Below are 19,529 nucleotides of genomic sequence, written 5' to 3'. Positions count from 1 at the left end.
TGAATCCCAAGTACTTGAAGTCCTGCACCTTTGTGACCTCTGCCCCTTGTAGCCTCACTGTTCCACCAGCCTCCCTCTCATTCACATACATATTCTGTCTTACTACAGCTGACTTTCATTCCTCTTCTTTCAAGTGCATACCTCCACCTCTCCAATTTTCTTCCACCTGTTCCCTGTTCTCACCACAGATCACAATGTCATCTGCAAACCTCAAAGTCCACGGGGATTCCTGCCTGACCTCATCTGTTAGTTGGTCCATCACCAGAGTAAACAAGAAGGGGCCCAGAGCCGAACCTTGATGCATCCCACCTCCACCTTGAAGCTATCTGTCACTCCTACAGCACATCTCACCACTGTCCTACTGTCCTCATAAGTGTCCCGTACCAGTCTAACATACTTCTCTGCCACTCCAGATTTCCTCATGCTATACCACACCTCCTCCCTCGGCACCCTGTCGTATGCTTTTTCTAAATCCACAAAGGCACAATGGAGTTCTGTCTGATCCTCTCTGTACTTCTCCATCAGCATCCTCAAAGCAAAGATGGCATCTGTGGTGCTCTTTCTTGGCATGGAACCATACTGCTGCTCACAAATAGTCACCTTTCGTCTATGTCTAGTTCCCACAACTCTCTCCCAGATCTTCATCGTGTGGCTCATCAACTTAATTCCCCTGAAGTTGCGACAACTCTGTACATCACCCTTGTTCTTAAAAATGGGCACCAGCACACTTCTTCATTCCTCTTGCATTTTCTGCCACTGATTAATGGAGTCAACCATCTTACTGCCATCTCTGCTAGACTTTTCCAAACCTCCCCAAGTAAATTATCAGATCCAACTACCTTCTGATTCTTCATTTCCTTCAAAGATTTCGAAACTTCACCCTCAATTATCTTTTCTACTTCTTGGTCCACAGTTTCTATGATCTCTACTCTTCTTTCATTCTCTTCATCTATTAGCTCTTTTCATCTTTCCATCATGCTCTCCTCACTTGTTAGAACATGTACATTTTTAACTTTGACAAGCCTAATCTGCTGCATATTCTTTCCTGCCATATCCCTCGGATCTTTCCAGTCAGTACAAGTCATAATGTCCCTCCTCAGTGTCCAGCGTTATGTCAACTCTCCATACACCTTCTGTTTTGCCTTTGCTGAATGAAACAATGGTCCTAAGTCTCTATAGAAATTGTATTTTCTTCTAATGGAAATTTTGGACTTCAGAAACCTTGCACTTTCTTTTTTATATAAGTTTTGCTTTTATGTTAAACAAGTTAGAGTATTTTATTAGAGCTGGAATACAGCGTCTGATAATGATCAAAAAGTTATTTACTTGTTATTTTGTATTTTCTGAATTTCCTGAATACAAACCTTTTCTTTTGTAATAAATATCCAAAATGTCCTTGAGAACAGTTTAAAAAGTAATCTTACCTGCAGAAATTTGCACATCAGCAACAATGCGTTCTTTCCGAATGAATTTGTGTGGTATGGCAGCCAGATCTGCAACACCCCTCATTATGTCATTCCAGAGTTTTTCCACCTTGACTGGGGACTCCAGTTCACGGATAACATGTGATGGCACAGTGAGGATGATGTTCTCAAACTCAAACTCTGCCCAGGGTGCAGGAGCTGCACGTACCAAGGACCAATCTTCAGCTTTAGTCACACCTGAAGTGAAATAAGATGGGATGGTTGAAAATGTTGTTGAAGTAAAAATTGTTTGTTTGCAAAAGTTTTGTCACTTTTAGTTGTTTCAAATGTTAAGGGAGTGGTGGCACAGAGGTTAGAGAAGGTGGGCCTGTGATCGAAAGATCGCTAGTTCATAGATACTGATGTATATATTATATGAATGTCAGCTGAATGTGAAAATTGATAAAACAATATTTTATTATAACAAAGGTGTTAATAAGTAAAAGAAAGGAGTTGAAAACACAACACAAGCAGTCAGACAGATACACTGCATACAGTTTCTCAGTAAGTTTTTTGCATAATGAAATTTATAACTCACCAGACTTGTAGTAAGGAGCAGACACAGCCATCTCCACCACAACCTCTTCCTCCTCCACCTTTACATTAGGTGGAGCCACTAGATATAGAAGTCCACCCCACAAGTTCCTAACTTGCATCCTTTCTGATGTCACTAAGAATTTCTTAATAACATTGGGTGCCCTGAACAAATTTCCTTTATTCAGTTTATCACTTTGACAGCCAATCTGGACCTTTAAAGATATAAACCATGTGTTACATTGTTAGGAACATGCGTTAAGTATAATCACAGTAGTACTTTGAGTTCATGTACACTACCATCCATTTCCTGTTAACAAGCTTTGGTGACAATGTCACCCAGGTCTTCAAGCCAGGAGAAAGGTAGAAACCAGTACTGATCCACTCTTTATTTTCTACCATACAAGCAAAAAAGTATCAAATTCATCCATGTAAAACAGGAAAAAAGTTTGTTTTTTTCCCATGCTAATACTATGTAACACCCAGCTGTTGTGACATACAACAGTAGGAGGAGATTTTATATACTATATAACTTACTCATTTATAGCCAACCATAAGAACTGACCTGCTGTTTGGGCATTAATCTTCAGCTTTAGGTTGTTGACAACAGGTAGAGTTGGGATGTTCTCAATGAGAAAGGGCAGGAGGGCATGCTGATTTAGGGAAACATCAAACACTTTGGTTGCCAAATTAAGAAGCATGTGGCCCTGGGGACTCCTCACTGGGTTCTGCTCACTCACCTTGAAATGAAATTCATACAAAAAACTTTGAAAACATCTGTATATTATCATGCTTTAAGGTTTGTGGTTGTGAAGTGGAAAAAAATGTGATAAACATCAAAGGTATGCATACTAAAAAAGGTAAAAAATGTTTGGGAACGACATCAGTGCACTAACTCCAGTGTGGGTCCCTAAAGGCCTTCTATGCCTTCAGAGCAGGCCTACAAATTTAGCACATATGAAATGTTGCATTAAAAGTTGTCTTCTATATCCATTTTATACATTGCAACTTATCGTGGTGGAGGAGCTTGTGCGCCTACATGAATCAAGGAGCTCAGCTGTCTGGGACAATTATAATTGCCACTGGTAGGGTCTCCCAAGGCAGATTGGTTCTTGGTGACAGGCCAGACAAAGAGTGGTTCCAAAGATTTTTATGGACAAACAACAATAAGGAGCTCAGTGTCCCTTGCATGGATTGGGTTACCAGGGCCCCACCCAGGAGTCAGGCTTACAGGAGGGGCTCGTCTGCAAGCACCTGGTGACCATGCCTCTACCCTGCTGACAAGCTCATCAGTTTTTTTTTTCTTGAGAAACATCGTTTTAATTAAAACAATAAGTTTGTATCTGTTGTGAGATGATTTTAGCAGTTTTGCATATTTTTAATCTACTTAATGAAGAATATTATGACTTAAAATCGTTCATAAAACAGGAAGGAAGGCTTATTATCCCTCCTCTTACTTCAGTGAATGTTGTACTTTGCTATAACTATATTTATGGCATCAGAGAAAGCTGAACTTAAGTTATCCACAAAGTAAAATGTCATCAGCATCAAAAGAAGGAATGTTAAATTTGAGATTAATCCAGTTTCTGATGTCTGACCAAACACTTTGTATTGACATGAAAAAAAAAATTGCTCGAGGGATTCATCTTCTGATTTACAAAAGACACACAAATCAACCTCAAATGTAAATCTTCTTTGCAGAAACATGGCTACAGGATATATCTTATTTATTATTTTAAAATGATTCTCCTTCACTTTAGGAGATTGTGGCCATTTGACGAATTTAGAATGAGCAGAAGTCATTCTGGTTTTATGATTTATACTGGGAAGTTTCTTGAAGGAATCTTTGTTATAATCAATAAATCCTTTGTCGCAAACATTCATTGATAATCTTATTGCATTTGAAGTCAACTAAGTTACAGGCATTTAATTTCAATTTGGGCATCAAATCGTCACCTTTGAATATATATTTTTTTATTCATTGAATCAGCTGTTGATCAGGTTACTTCTTGTTGTGCCATTAGCTCTAAAATAGTTACTGAATCAAGTGTTTACTTCCATCCATCCGCAGGGGGTGGCAGCCTAAGTAGGGAGGCCCAGACTTCCCTCTCCCCAGTCACTTGGACCAGCTCCTCCAGGGGAATCCCAAGGCGTTCCAAGTGTTTACTTATGTAGGTAAAACTAGATGTTAAACAACCATTAAAATACACCAGAATGCAGGAAATGGCATCTACTTTATTCAAAAATTTCTGGGGGAGGACCCCCAGACCTCCCCCTCAGTGTATCCCCCCCACACACATTATATGCTTCTGACACCAGTGGCCAACACATTACTAAACAAGTACACATATGGTGTCATATGATGTTCAACTTCAAGTGTGTTCAACTTAATTCAATCTTGATGATTTGTGTCAATGAGCATTTGAAATTTTATACATAAAAACACACTTGATAGTTAGAATTTGAAGTATATTTACTGTATATTATGATAATTTATTCTGTATTTTGCCAGATTATGGTGATTCTGGGGTCGTGATGATGGGGCCCTTGAAGATCGTTGCCCAGGGTACAGTGAAGTGTTAATCTGGCCCTGCCTGTGGGCCCAACACCTGCAGGAGGGGTCATACAAGTTGGATGCATGATGCTATGGGCAATGGCTGTGGATGGGGGCCTTGGTGCTCTGACCCTGGCTTACCAAAGCTGGCTCTTGGTACGTGGAACGTAACCTGTCTGGTGGGGAAGGAGCCTGAGCTTGTGCGTGAGTTTGAGAGGAACCAACTAGATATACTTGTGGCTGGGCTCACCTTGATGCACAGCCTGGGCTCTGGAACTGATGTTGCTTGTGGTGAGAGGCAATGAACTTGTCTGGGTCAACTTTTAGCCCACGTGGATAATGACTGTGACCTGGAGGGGTGTACTTGGGAGAAACAGCCTCTCTGATCTGAACCCGGGCTTTGTTCTATTGTTGGACTTCTGTGCCAGTCATAGTTTGTTCATCACAAACACCATGTTTGAACACAAGGGTGTCCATAAGTGCACTTGGCACCAGGACACCGTAGGTTGTTGATCGATGATTGACTTTGTAGTTTGTCACCTGATTTGTGGCAGTTTGATTTAGATGCTTGGGTGAAGAGAGGAGCTAAGCTGTCATCTGATCACCAACTGGGAGTCTGTTGGGTCAGATGGCAGGGGAAGATGCTGTACAGATCCTCTAGCCCCAAACATGTAATGAGGGTTTGCTGGAAAAGCCTGGCAGAAGAACCCATCAGAAAGATCTTCAACCCACACCTTCGGCAGCACTTTAACTGCATCCCAGCTGAGGCGAGGGACATTGAGTCAGAGTGGGCCATGTTCTGCACCTCAATTGTTAAGGTAGCTGCCTTGGGCTGTGGCCGCAATGTTGTCTGTACTTCTTGCGGTGCTCATCCTCAAACTCGGTGGTGGACACCCCAGGTTAGGGAGGCTGTTAAGCTGGAGAAGATGAGTCCTATTAGACCTTGTTGGCTGGTGGGATTCTGAAGGCAACTGAGGAGTACCAGTGGGCCTTCTCTGTTGCAGGCCCAAGACTGTGGAATGAGTTACCACTCCTCGTCAGGCAGGCCCCCTCACTCACAGTTTTTAAATACCCACTTTTATTCCCTGGCTTTTAACATTGTGTGATCTGTTTTGAACCTGTCTGTATAATACTGTGTTGGCCATTAAGTTATTATTATCTATATTTTTATTTTACTTTATGTTATGTTTTGCTGTGTTTTGCCTGGTTATTTTCTGCTGTACAACACATTGGTTGGCCTTGTTGCTGTTTTAAGTGCTCTATAAATAAAGTGGTATGGTATGATAAATGGTCCACAGCCTTTGCTGTTACTGAGACAAAAGCTCATATGTGAGAGAAGTTCAGTGAGGCCTTGGATAGAGACTCTCAGTTGGTCTCCGATGAGATTCTGGCAAACCATCAGGCAGCTGAGGAATGAAAAGCAGCATTTTACTAACATTGTGTTCAGTGAAGGTGGGGATATGTTGACCTCAACCAGTAATATAGTTGAGAGGTGGAAGGAATATTTCTCAGGCCTTTTCAGTCCCACAAGCATGTCTTCCATGTAGGAAGTTGAGTTGAGGGATTTCGGGGTTGTCTGTCCATAACCGTGGCTGAGGTTGCCGAGGTAGTGAAAAAGCTCAGTGGCCACAGGGCTCTGGGGATGGATGAGATTCACCCTGATTTCCTTAAGGCTCTGGACATTGTGGGGGTGTCTTGGTAAACACGCCTTTGCAACATTGTGTGGACATCAGGGACAGTGCCACTGGACTGGCAGACTGGGTGGTGGTTCCCCTTTTCAGAAAGGGGGACTGGAGGGTGTGCTCCTATTATAGGGGCATAACTCTCTTTAACCTCCCTGGTAAGGTCTATTTAGGGGCATTGGAGAAGCGAGTCAGATAATTGGTTGAAAGATTTAGGAGGAACAATGCCAGTTCTGTCCTGTTCATGAAACATTGGATCTGATCTTTACTCTCACTAGGGTCCTCAAGGGGTAATGGGAGTTTGCCCATCCAGTCTACATGTGTTTTGTGGACTTGGAGAAGGCTTTTGACTGTGTTCCTTGAGGTACACTGTGGGGGTTGCTCTTTGAATATGGGATTTGGGATGTATTTCTATGGGCTGTTCGGTCCCTAAGCGGTGTGAGAGTTTGGTTCACATCGCCAGGAGTAAGTCAGACGTCTTCAGGGTGGGAGTTGGACTCCAACCATTGTCACCGATTCTGTTCATAACTTTTATGGACAGATTTTCTTGATGTAGCCAGGGGGCAGATGGAGTCCTGTTCAGTGGCCTCAGGATTCCTTATCTGCTCTTTGAAGATGATGTGGTCTTGTTGGTGTCATCATGCCATGATATTCATCTCTCACTGGAGCAGTTCTCAGCCAAGTGTGAAGCAGCAGGGATGAGAATCAGCACCTCCAAATCTGGGGCCATGGTCCTCAGTCGGACATGTGTGGATTGCTCTTTTCCGGTCGAGGTTGAGGTTCTGCCTCCAGTGGAGGTGTTTAAGTATCTTGGGGTTTTGTTCACCAGTGAGGGAAGAATGGAGCATGATATTGGCAGATGGATTTGTGCAGTGTCTACAGTATTGCCGACTCTGTGTCGGTCTGTTGTAGTGAAGAGGGAGCTGAGCTGTTAGGAAAAGCTCTCTGTTTACTGATAAGTTTTTGTTCCTATCCTCACCTATGGTCACAAACTCTGGGTAGTGATCAAGAGCATTAGATCATGGATACAGGCGGTTAAAATGAGTTTTCTCCAAAGGGCAGCTGGACTCTCCCTTAGAGATAGAGTGAGAAGTTCAGTTATCCGGGAGAGACTCGGAGTAGAACCGCTGCTCCTCCACATCGAAAGGAGTCTGTTGAGGTGGTTCGAGCATCTGGTAAGAATGCTTTCTGAGTGCCTCTCTAGGGAGGTGCGTCGGGCATGTCGGACTGGGAGTAAACCTGGGGAAGTCCCAGGACATGCTGGAGAGACTACATCTCTCAATTGGCCTAGGAACGTCTTGGGTGCCTCCCAAAAGATCTGGAAAAGATGACTGTGGAAAGAGATGTCTTGGCATCCCTGCTCAAGCTGCTGCCGTTGCGACCTGACTTTAGAATAAGCTGATTAATTGTCCCAACTGATGGAACAATTAACCAATCACAATGTTGATGTAGAGTGGGTGGGTCCAAAACAGAACCTTCAAGAAGGCCTTGCAAGGTGTATACTTTTTTAAACTGTTGATTTGTGATGCATTTGATTACAGCATGTAAATTGAAAAATCTGAACTTATTGATGTTCTAAAAAAACGAAGGTGAAAAACCCCATTTAGATTTAGATAAGTTTCTGTATCAGTTACATTTTGGTTTCATTACATGATTCAATTATTCAGAAACAGTAAGTTCTGTGGGTGACTGGTAAATTTCAGTTTCAATTACTGAAAGTCCATGTTGTACCTGAAAGCAAGAGACTGTGAGCTGCAGGGCCTTCTGGGTAATCTTGGGACAGAAATGGGCGGGCTTTTTCAGGTTGTGTGTTCAGTTGGGTTGTTCCTGCTAGTTTTTCGGTTTAGTGTTAGGTTGGCATTTATGTTTTGGGTGTTGTCTGTTTAAAAATGACACCATAAGTCTCATATATATGATAATAATAATGATGATATATGATTTATAAAATTGGTGAAAGCTTTACCCAGAATGTACTTGGATTGTGAAACTGAAAATAAAGTGATGAAAGAAGCTCACAGCTCAACTTCTTTAGTGTCATCATGTTATAGGTTGTTACAAGGTGACTGAAGGCTCAACTCTTGTAGTCACTGTTCATCACTGCCTAATTCCCATGTCTCAAGTGATCACAAAATAAGAACAGTCTCAATAAAAGTTCATTCACTGCCGCTTGCTATTATGTTTTGCTCTCAGTTGCAAACTATTTTACATTGTCAAGCTTTTATTTGTTTTGCCCGTTGTTTTTGGTAATGACGGACTATATGATTTTTATAGATCAACAATCTTAAAAAAAAAAAAAAAACATTAAAAAAGCATCATGTTACCCACCTGTGGCATGCATGACTTCAAGATGTCAGTGAGGATGGATAAAATCTGTGTATAGGAGATGCTGTCATAAGCCTTCATACTCAAAAAGCAGCCACACTCCATTTCCAGTTTTTTAAAGTGGTCCTCATCTTGCTTGGTAAGTTTGCTGCTTTCAAAAACATGACCAGCAAAGTGATGCAGAAGATGACGGAAGTGGAAGTCATTAGCTTGACTTGGCTCAGGAGCTTTAAAAACACCATTATTAATGGTTTCCTTCAACACGCTTAAGCCCATTTTGTTCAAGATCTTGTTTCCTGAAACAAAGTAAATGCACATTTTTGACACCCAGATCCTTAAAACCTTAAATGATTCATCTAAAAAAGTTAAATCTGGTCCTCTGGACATTCAAAAAAACAAAACAAAGCAAATCAACAAAAAAATGTAGAAACGTTTTGTCCCTCATCCGAGAGACTTCCTCAGTCTGAGGAGCTGTATTCAGCCCAGTCTCTTAAATAGCACCGTCTCAGAGTGGATCAACCAGTTTTGCTGCTGACAACCAAAACCAGCTGATCACATGCTCAAGAAGGACCATCAGCCTAACAATGGATCATTAGCACACTGATGGCTGTTTACTGTTGTCGATAAACCTGGTGTCTGAGTGATGATATAGCAGACAACCAGCTTTAATAAAGGTGAAGCCTGATCAAAGTTCTCCTCAGCAGCTGAAAACAAAAGGACTGAACTTCTGCTTTAAATCAAGCTAAATATAATAATGTGCAATCAAAAGTGTTTTACTGTTTTACTAATAATCAACAAATAATCAACTAATGAAATGTATTGATTTATAAGAATTGTATAATCCATTGTATGATTGTGTGATTTACTTGGAAAAGTGTTGAAGTGAAAAGAGCAAGAACCGAGGCCTAATGTAACCGTCTGATGTAACCAATAGACAAGTCTGGACATGCCTGTCTAAAGACAGGTCTGTACTTGCCTTAAGCAAGGAGAAAGAGAACAGAAGGTCAGGAGGTTCATTTCAACTCATCTTGTGGTGATGCACTTCTGAGCAAATAACAGGAACCAGCTTGTTTTTCTCAAAGTTCTGGAAAGTACCCGAAAACTGGTCTGAACCGGTTGAGGTGCAAAACAACAGACCAGTTACTGGAAAAAAGATGATGTAATTTTCCAAAAACCCCTCCTTAAGAGGAGGAGGGAAAAAGGGGTCTTTAAATACAGACTGAACTGATGAAACTTGGTCAAAAGCTGAGTCGAAGAGTCGAGCAGGAGGAACTACAAGCTGGAAGCAGTCAGAGGATCAGAGACGCCCGAAAGAAGTTGGATTTTATCGGTTTGAGACAAGGCTGGGATTACTTCTCTTCTCACTGAAATGGGATTGGATTTAAATCTTCACTTGCCACAGCAGACCGGAGAGGTGTCCTACTTCTAAGAAAAGCTTGGCTCATCCAAAGCTCTGATTTCTTCAATTTGGCATAAGCTGCTCCTGAATTGGGTTGGCCCGTATTTCTCTCCTAGAAAACGGGAAATATGCCATTTGCCGTCACAAAGATTCTCTGAGGGTCACCTCAGAATCATGGTAAGCGGACTACCCTGTCCTTCTGGTCTAAATAAATTAATTCATCAGATTGGAAATTTAGCATACAGGATAAATTCGGGAGTATTAAACTGGGTACTAGTGGGTTTTGCTCGGAGGTGTTTCTGGTTCATGAGAGAGTTGAGAGAGAACCTCTTTTGGCTTGATGTGTGAAAGGCCCGAGTGAAGGTAGTGTTCACAAAATCCCCAAGGGCTCTTGGGGATTAGAAGTCAGCAGGAAGATTCCATTACCTTATTTTAGTGAAGAAAGTGTATCCTGTGTAATCATGAAAATTAATCATTATAAAATTGTGCCTGTTGCTGTACCCCTGCGCGAATTGTTGATTAAATCAAAGCAAAACGTATAAATCTGGACTATTATTTCACCCTTATTGAACAAAAACATGGTAATGCTTGGTTCACTTAACAACATTAAAAGAGGAGGTTTTGAAAGGTTCATTAGCTAGTGAGTGACAACACCCTTCTGCCCAGTTCCAGAGCCCTAAAGATTACCAGAACAGTTAACAATTGTAACGCTAAAATAAGAGGTGAGCGGCCACAACGTGAGTTTCTCTGGACCAGAAGACCCATCCCTGCTACTTGGAGGTTCGAGGTAACAGAGTGAGATCAGGGTGTGACTTACGGATTTAAGGTTGTTAATATTCTGGATGAATCACCTCGTCGCAGCCTTAATGAGGCTACTTTAGACAGCTGCAGGTAATACCACGGCACTGAAGTTAGTTTCCGGACCCCTTGGAGGAGAGACTGCAAGCAAAGGGGCTTATCGCTACTTCCAGTGGTTACCTTTGCTTATCAGAAAGCAAAACACTGTTCACAGAGGGCTGAGTGATACTAGCAATCACAGCATTGTAAGAGGGGGACAGTTGAACCCAGAGGCCTCCACCCCTGTTTAACGATGTACGATTTCTTTTCACAAAGATGGCCTCCTTTACTCCTCTCTCAAACCATCGTTCCTCTCTGTCCAGGATGTGAACATCTTCATCCCTGAAAGAGTGACCGCTGGCCTGGAGATGAGTGTAGACCACAGAGTCCTGGCCTGATGATGTTGATCTTCTGTGCTGGGCCATCCTTTTGGCCAGTGGCTGTTTTGTTTCCCCGATGTAAGACTGATCACAGCCCTCCTGACACTGAACAGCATACACAACATTGCTCTCTTTGTGCCGGGGGACTGGATCTTTGGGATGAACCAGTCTTTGCCGTAATGTATTTTGGGGTTTAAAAGCCACTGGGACGTTATGTTTAGAAAATAAACGTCTCAGTTTCTCTGATACTCCCTCAACATATGGAATGACCACTGGTCTGGGTCTGGGTTCCTCCTTTTCACCTGTTGGCTGACTGGAGTCCTGTTTGGGTTTCTTTTCTGCTTTCAGGAAGGCCCAGTTAGGATATCCACATTGCTCTAGAGCCTGTCTTGTGTGGGATTTCTCCTTCTGCCTGGCTCCTGAGCTAGTGGGGACGCTGTCTGCTCTGTGATACAGAGTCCTGATGACTCCTAACTTGTGCTCCAAAGGGTGATGGGAGTCAAACTGCAAATACTGGTCTGTGTGGGTGGGTTTGCGGTACACCTCAGTTTGCAAATGTCCTCTATCACAGACTGAGACCTCACAGTCCAAGAAAGCCAACCTGCCATTTTTTACATCTTTTCGTGTGAACTTGATGTATTTATCCACAGAGTTGATGTGGTCAGTAAAATGTTGGACTTCCTGAGATTTGATTTTAACCCAGGTGTCGTCAACATACCTGAACCAATGACTTGGTGGTGTCCCTGAAAAGGACGTCAAGGCTCTCTTTTCTACCTCCTCCATGTACAGGTTGGCAACAATAGGAGAAACTGGAGACCCCATAGCACACCCATGTTTCTGCCTATAATATTGCTCCCCATATGTGAAGTAGGTTGACTGCAGGCACAGTTTCAAGAGTTGACACAGTTGTTCTGTGGAAAGTGTGGTCCTGCTGCTCAGAGTGGTGTCTGATTTTAATTTTAAACTGACCACCTCTACTGCATCATCAACAGGAATGCATGTAAATAGTGATGTGACATCAAAAGAGACCATTGTTTCATCAGTCTCCATGATGATCTCCCTCACCTTGTCCACAAAGTCCATGGTGTTCTGTATGTGGTGTTCTGAGCTGCCAATTTTGTTTTGTTTTTTTGAATGTCCAGAGGACCAGATTTAACTTTTTTAGATTTTTCTACCTGGATTATTGAGTATGCATCAGGATACTTAAATGATTAATTTTATTTGACAGTGGGAGTCAAAATTCGGGTACAATGTCACTTTTGGCTTTGCTTCTGTTGTATTTGTGCGATATATGTTAAGTCTTTGTGAATATGTTGCACCTTTTTTAATGTAGATTTTATATGTATGTTTTTTTTTGTGGGGGGGGGCAAAGCTTCATGATTTACATATCCTCCAGAAGCAATTTGAGATAAGTTGGGCTATCCAAGGCCAAACCGAGGAACCATCCATCCATCCATCCATCCATTTTCTTCTGCTTATCTGGGGTCGGGTCGCGGGGGTAGCAGCCTAAGGAGGGAGGCCCTGACTTCCCTCTCCCCAGCCATTTGGGCCAGCTCTTCCGGGGAAATCCCGAGGCGTTCCCAGGCCAGCCGAGAAACATAGTCCCTCCAGCGTGTCCTGGGTCTTCCTCTGGGCCTCCTTCCGTTGGGACGTGTCCGGAACACCTCACAAGGGAGGCGTCCAGAAGGCATCCTAAACAGATGCCCAAGCCACCTCAACTGGCTCCTCTCGACATGGAGAAGCAGCGGCTCTACTCTGAGTCCCTCCCGGATGATCGAGCTTCTCACCCTGTCTCTAAGGGAGAGCCCAGACACCCTGCGGAGAAAACTCATTTCGGCCGCTTGTATCCGAGATCTCATTCTTTCGGTCACAACCCAAAGCTCGTGACCATAGATGAGGGTGGGAACATAGATCGATCGGTAAATTGAGAGCTTCGCCTTTTGACTCAGCTCTCTCTTCACCACGACAGACCTGTACAGCGCCCGCTTCACTGCAGATGCTGCACCTATCCGCCTATCGATCTCACGCTCCATTTTTCCCTCATTCGTGAACAAGACCCCAAGATACTTGAACTCCTCCACTTGGGGTGGGACCTCCTCCCTGACCCGGAGAGGGCACTCTACCCTTTTCCGGCTCAAGACCATGGCCTCGGATTTGGAGGAACTGATCTTCATCCCGGCTGCGTCGCATTCGGCTGCGAACCGCTCCAGCGAAAGCTGTAGATCACGATCTGATGAAGCCAATAAGACCACATCATCTGCAAAAAGCAGAGACGCAATCCTAAGGCCACCAAAACGGATCCCCTCAACACCTTGGCTGCGCTTAGAAATTCTGTCCATAAAAGTTATGAACAGAATCGGTGACAAAGGGCAACCTTGGCGGAGTCCAACTCTCACCGGGAACAAGCCCGACTTACTGCCGGCGATGTGGACCAGGCTCTGACACCGGTCATACAGGGACCTAACAGCCCATATCAAAGGGCCCGGTACCCCATACTCCCAGAGTACCCCCCCCACCCCCCCCCCCCCCCCCCAGGGATGCGGTCGAACGCCTTCTCCAAGTCCACAAAGCACATGTAGACTGGTTGGGCAAACTCCCACGCACCCTCCAGGACCCCACTGAGAGTGTAGAGCTGGTCCAGTGTTCCACGGCCAGGACGAAAACCGCACTGCTCCTCCTGAATCTGAGGTTCGACTATCCGATGGACCCTCCTCTCCAGAACCCCCGAGTAGACCTTACCAGGGAGGCTTAAGAGTGTGATTCCCCTGTATTTGGAACACACTCTACGGTCCCCCTTTTTGAATAGGGGGACCACCACCCCGGTCTGCCAATCCAGGGGAACTTCCCCCGATGTCCACGCAATATTGCAGAGTCGCGTAAGCCAACACAACCCTACAACATCCAGAGCCTTAAGGAACTCTGGGCGAATCTCATCCACCCCTGGGGCCCTGCCACCGAGGAGCTTTTTAACCACCTCGGTGACTTCAGCACCAGAGATTGGAGGGTCCAACCCAGATTCCCCAGGCTCCGCTTCCTCAGTGGAAGACGTGCCGGTGGGATTGAGGAGGTCTTCAAAGTATTCTACCCACCGACCCACAACATCCCGAGTTGAGGTCAGCAGCACACCACTCCCACTATAAACAGTGTTGGTGGCGTACCGCTTCCCCCCCCCCGAGACGCCGGATGGTGGACCAGAATTGTCTCAAAGCCGTGCAGAAGTCATTCTCCATGGCCTCTCCGAACTCCTCCCATGCCCGAGTTTTTGCCTCAGCAACCACCCCAAGCCGCATGTCGCTTGGACTGCCGGTACCCATCAGCTGCTTCCAGGGTCCCACAGGCCAAAAAGGCCGATAGGACTCCTTCTTCAGCCTGACAGCATCCCTCACCGACGGTGTCCACCATCGGGTTCGAGGGTTGCCGCCGCGACAGGCACCGACAACCTTGCGGCCGCAGCTCTGGTAAGCCACTTTGACAATAGAGGCACGAAACATGGTCCACTCAGACTCAATGTCCCCCAACTCCCTCGGAACATGTTCAAAGTTCTCCCGGAGGCGGGAGTTGAAACTCCGTCTCACAGGAGACTCTGCCAGACGTTCCCAGCAAACCCTCACAATACGTTTGGGTCTGCCAGGTCTGACCGGCATCCTCCCCCACCATCGGAGCCAACTCACCACCAGGTAGTGATCAGTTGGCAGCTTCGCCCCTCTCTTCACACGAGTGTCCAAGACTGGGGAACCAGTTTCAGATAAACAACGATTGATTTGGGACAGGCCAACTCTATTGATTTCCTGTCTGCCTTCATAGTTTCTGCTGAGACACCCAATGACAAATCCAAACAGCCAAATTCGTGGTCAGTCTGCCAGTCCGTACTTGTAGCCTTCTCCGAGGTCGATTCCTTCATGCCAGCGAGTTCTAGGAGCCACAAGTGGTCTGCGATTCTCAGAAATTGCATCCAGCTTATAGTTTAGCTCACAAAGCATCAGAGTCTGAGCGCTCAAAGCACAGAGTAATCCATCATATAAGGCAGGCAGCCTCATTATTGCCAAAACTGCTGCCGACGTCTTCCTAATTTGTCGATATCCCAGGTACCCGCCGATTCAAAAAGCAGAAACCCTGTTATCATAAATCCAATTATGAGGTGTTCTCCTTCACCCTGTCTTCTCATCAAGAAAATTTTATCAATTGTGTAGAGAGACCAGCTGACCAGATCCATAATTTATGATTCAGAAGATGTGCAAAGAGAGGCACTGAGAGACTCACAGGACAAGAGCAAAAGCAGAAGGGAGGCAGGAGAGGGAAAGAAAGCGTCCGGCTTTGTCTAGAGAAGTCCAGCTCAAATAGTGGGGCGTGCCCCCCAGGGGGGCTGGGGCAATGCTGGGGGTGGGGTTTGGTGGGGTGGTGTTGGGATGTGACCCTGAGGAACATGCTTTTTTTGCTGCAAGGAGTTAGTTTCTTTTTTCACCATTTCATTTTGTTGTGTGCATTCCAGCAGCTGTTTGTTCGTATCTCTTAGACTTACTAACAATAAAGTTATGAACAAATATTGCTACCTTGTCATTTTGGGAGCCATGCTTGAACCACGTCCCTCCCCTTTGCGGCTGAGATGATAAATAAATAACTCTGACACCTCCGTGGCGCTGCATGTGTTTTTTTTCAATGTGCTCTTGACGTCACTCACAGCACGCATGCAACAAAGAGTAAACTCAGAGAGTGACACCTGCTTCCTCTTTCTTCTTTTGCATTGACAAATGTTTTAGTTTAATTGATGAGCGTGCTCATTGATCCTGACTTCCTCATTTTGATAAAAAAAAATAAAATCTGCCCAAATTGTTTTATTACTTTTTGTTTTTTAGGTCAAAGTGTTTGTATAACTCTTGACTTAAAATGTTCCCGATTAATTTGAATTTATTTTTATTTATTGATTATATTTTATTTTATTTTTCAGTATCAAATGGTAAATGGACTGTACTTATATATTTTACAGAAAATAATTGAGAAGCACTGGTCTAAAGCAAGTCAGAAAAAAAATGTCTGTAGTTATATGGCAGTAGGGAACACCTCTGGGCCTTCAACACCTTTAGAGAAATACTAAGAATTCAGCACATATGAAACGTTAAATTTAAAAATTATTTTAACATTTATTGTATCTAAAATAGGGCAGCACGGTGGCGCAACTGGTAGAGCTGCTGCCTCTCAGCGAGCAGGTCCTTGGTTCAAACCCCGGTCCAGGGGCCTTTCTGGGTGGAGTTTGCATGTTCTCTCCGTGCATGCGTGGGTTTTCTCCGGGTACTCCGGTTTCCTCCCACAGTCCAAAAACATGCATGTTAGGCTGATTGGTAACTCTAAATTGTCCCTAGGTGTGAGTGAGAGAGTAAATGGTTGTTTGTCTCGTTTGTCTCTATGTGGCCCTGTGATGGACTTGCGACCCGTCCAGGGTGTACCCCACCCCTCGCACAGTGATTGCTGGACATGGGCACCAGCGACCCCCGTGACCCAAAATGGAATAAACGGGTAAAGAAAATGGATGGATGGATGGATGTATCTAAAATAAATAGTTTCAATGTAGTTTGTGTGTGTGTGTGTGTGTGTGTGTGTGGGGGGGGGTGTCAGTAAACTACTTTGCATATGATCAAGACATTAATTTTTTATTCATGAAAATACAGTTAATAGTTTATTACTACTATATATATGTATGTATATATATATATATATATATATATATATATATATATATATATATATGCATTCAACTGCAACCTGTGAATTCAAAAAGCCAGAGAAATTTGTTTTGCTCTAAAAAAATGAAGGTTGAATATCAAATTTAGTTTTATAATACACTGATAATTTTCAATATTAATGTTGTGTTTTGATTTCATCACATGATGAAATTCTACAGAAAAAGTACATTCTGCAAGTTACCATTAAATTTCAGTTTGACTTATTGAAATCACATGTACTTGGACATACAGCGATGCTTGAAAATTTGTGAAACTTTTAAAATTTTCTATATTTCTACATATATATGACCTAAAACTACATCAGCTTTTCACACAAGTCCTAAAAGTAGATAAAGAGAACCTCATTAAACAAATTAGACAAAAATATACTTGGTCAATTACTTATTGAGGAAAATTATCCAATATTGCATACTTGTGAGCGGCAAAAATATCTGAACCTCTAGGATTATCAGTTAATTTGGTGGTTTCAGTCAGTGGAATGATGATCAGGTGAGAGTTAGAGCTGTCATTACTAATCCAAACCCGGAGCCCGGCCAGACCCAGATTCGGACCAGGTCGGGCCATAATAATGTGCTTAATGTGTGGGCCAGGTCGCTGTCGGGTTTTTTATTGTGTCAGGAACGCCTGCGGCCGACGATCCAATATATGCAAACAAGGCTTGCCATACTGCACCTGCCGCATATGGCCATTTGACCTCACGCTGACCAGCTGGTTGAAAGAGGTTAAAAAGTTCAGTTAAGCTTTAGATCAGGGTCAAAGGCAGAGAGATTTATTTGTCATTCGCATCTCATGGTACATGTGGTGGAATGAGATTATGTACGCAGGGACCCAGTTACATCCAACAATAAAATGTAAAAGAAAAACGGTAATAAGATCTAATATATGAACTAAGAAAGACATCAACTAAATGATACACTAAGCACTAATAGCATAAAACCATTACGTCGAACAGCAGCACGAACATGAGTCTGTGTGAGCAGATGAGCATGCATGAACACAGCAACATGAAACAGATCAGCAGCAACATTGAAATAGATCAGCAGTAACATTGAAACAGATCAGCAGCAACATGATGTGATTTTTCACAGTGATTATTCTGGTTAGATATTCATGAGTCTAACAGCCTCAGGGTAGAAGCTGTTTCTCAGTCTAGTGGTTCTACACTTAATGCTCCTTAACCTCCTTCCTGAGGGGAGCAGGGCAGAAAGTGCATGTGCTGGGTGAGTGGGGTCCTTCATGATGCAGGTGGTCCTCTTCCTGCATCTAGAGGTGTAAATGTCTGTGATGGTGGGGAGGCTGACTCCAACAGTCTTCTGTGCAGCCTTCACCACTCTCTGCAAAGCTTTTCTTTCTGCAGCTGTGCAGCCTCCATGCCACACGTTGATGCTGGAACACAGGATGCTCTCCACTGCACACCTGTAGAAGGACATGAGGACTGAGCTTCCCAGACCAGCTCATCTCAGCTGCCTGAGGAAGTAGAGTCTCTGATGAGCTTTCTTGATCAGGCTGGTCGTGTTGTTGCTCCAGCTGAGGTTGTCATTCATGTGTACACCCAAGTACATGTAGCTGGAGACCACTTCCACTGCAGATCCTCTTATGTTCAGGGGGGCTTAGGTGAGTTTGTTCCTTCTGAAGTCCATGACCATCTCCTTTGTCTTCTTAACATTAATGTAAAGGTTATTTTCTTTGCACCAGCTCTCCAGGTGTTCCACCTCCTGTCTGTAGCTGGACTCATCATTGTTTGTGATGCATCCCACCACCGTTGTATCATCTGCAAACTTTACAATGTGACAGCCTGGATGGGTAGCTGCACAATCGTATGTGAGCAGAGTAAACAGGAGGGGGCTCAATACACATCCCTGAGGAGAGCCAGTGCTGAGGGTTATGGTGGAGGAGGAGAGGTTGTGGATCCTCACTGATTGTGGTCTGTTTATTAAGAAGTCTAGTACCCAGTTACAAATGGAGGGGCTTAGTCCTAGTGTGAATAGTTTGTCCAACAGTGTTTGGGGGATCATGGTGCTGAAGGCAGATGTGAAGTCCACAAAGAGCATACGGACGTAAGAGTTTTTCTGCTCCACGTGGTTGAGCGCAGTGTGGACCACAGAGGATATGGCATCTTCTGTTGATCGGTTCTTGTGGTATGCATACTGAATACTGATGAGGGTCCTCATTGATGTTGATGGTTGTTTTGATGTGAGTCATGACCAGTTTTTCCAAGCATTTAGCAACTATCGGGGTGAGGGCCACTGGCCGATAGTCATTCAGACCAGTCACTGTATAGCTCTTTGTGACTGGGATGATGGTTGCAGTCTTTAGGCAGGTGGGAACTGTCTCCAGGGTAAGTGAGGTGTTAAAGATGTCGGCCAGCACCACGCAGAACTCTCATGGTTCACCAGTGATATATAGTCATCCCTCTACATTATGTAATCCTATCTTAATGTGAGTCTATTTCCCTGGTGATAGATCCTTTAATTCAAACTTAGGAAATACATTATCAATTGAATTAAATTTATTTATATAGCACCAAGTCACAACAGAAGTTATCTCAGGGCACTGAACAGAAACATTCACGTACACACACACACACACACACACACACACACACACACACACACACACA

At 43.9% G+C, this 19,529-nt stretch overlaps 1 protein-coding gene across 1 annotated transcript in view; it reads right to left on the bottom strand.

The window, feature by feature from the left end:
- LOC119411146 (TRPM8 channel-associated factor homolog) overlaps positions 1-19,529 on the bottom strand; it is a 32,698-nt gene that overhangs the window by 10,902 nt on the left and 2,267 nt on the right. The window contains exons 4-8 of the mRNA XM_037678077.1: positions 8,559-8,851; positions 2,563-2,737; positions 2,298-2,392; positions 2,002-2,212; positions 1,425-1,661 (exon numbers count right to left, since the gene is read on the bottom strand). Coding sequence (XP_037534005.1) covers positions 1,425-1,661; positions 2,002-2,212; positions 2,298-2,392; positions 2,563-2,737; positions 8,559-8,851 — 1,011 coding nt within the window. The remainder of the gene's footprint in view (positions 1-1,424; positions 1,662-2,001; positions 2,213-2,297; positions 2,393-2,562; positions 2,738-8,558; positions 8,852-19,529) is intronic.

This window comes from Nematolebias whitei, chromosome 6 (assembly GCF_014905685.2).
Source record: "Nematolebias whitei isolate Nwh7 chromosome 6, NemWhi1, whole genome shotgun sequence".
In the NCBI taxonomy this organism is placed as follows: Eukaryota; Metazoa; Chordata; class Actinopteri; order Cyprinodontiformes; family Rivulidae; genus Nematolebias; species Nematolebias whitei.
The sequence above is the reverse complement of the archived record's forward strand: the minus strand, read 5'-3'. Positions and strand labels throughout refer to the sequence as shown.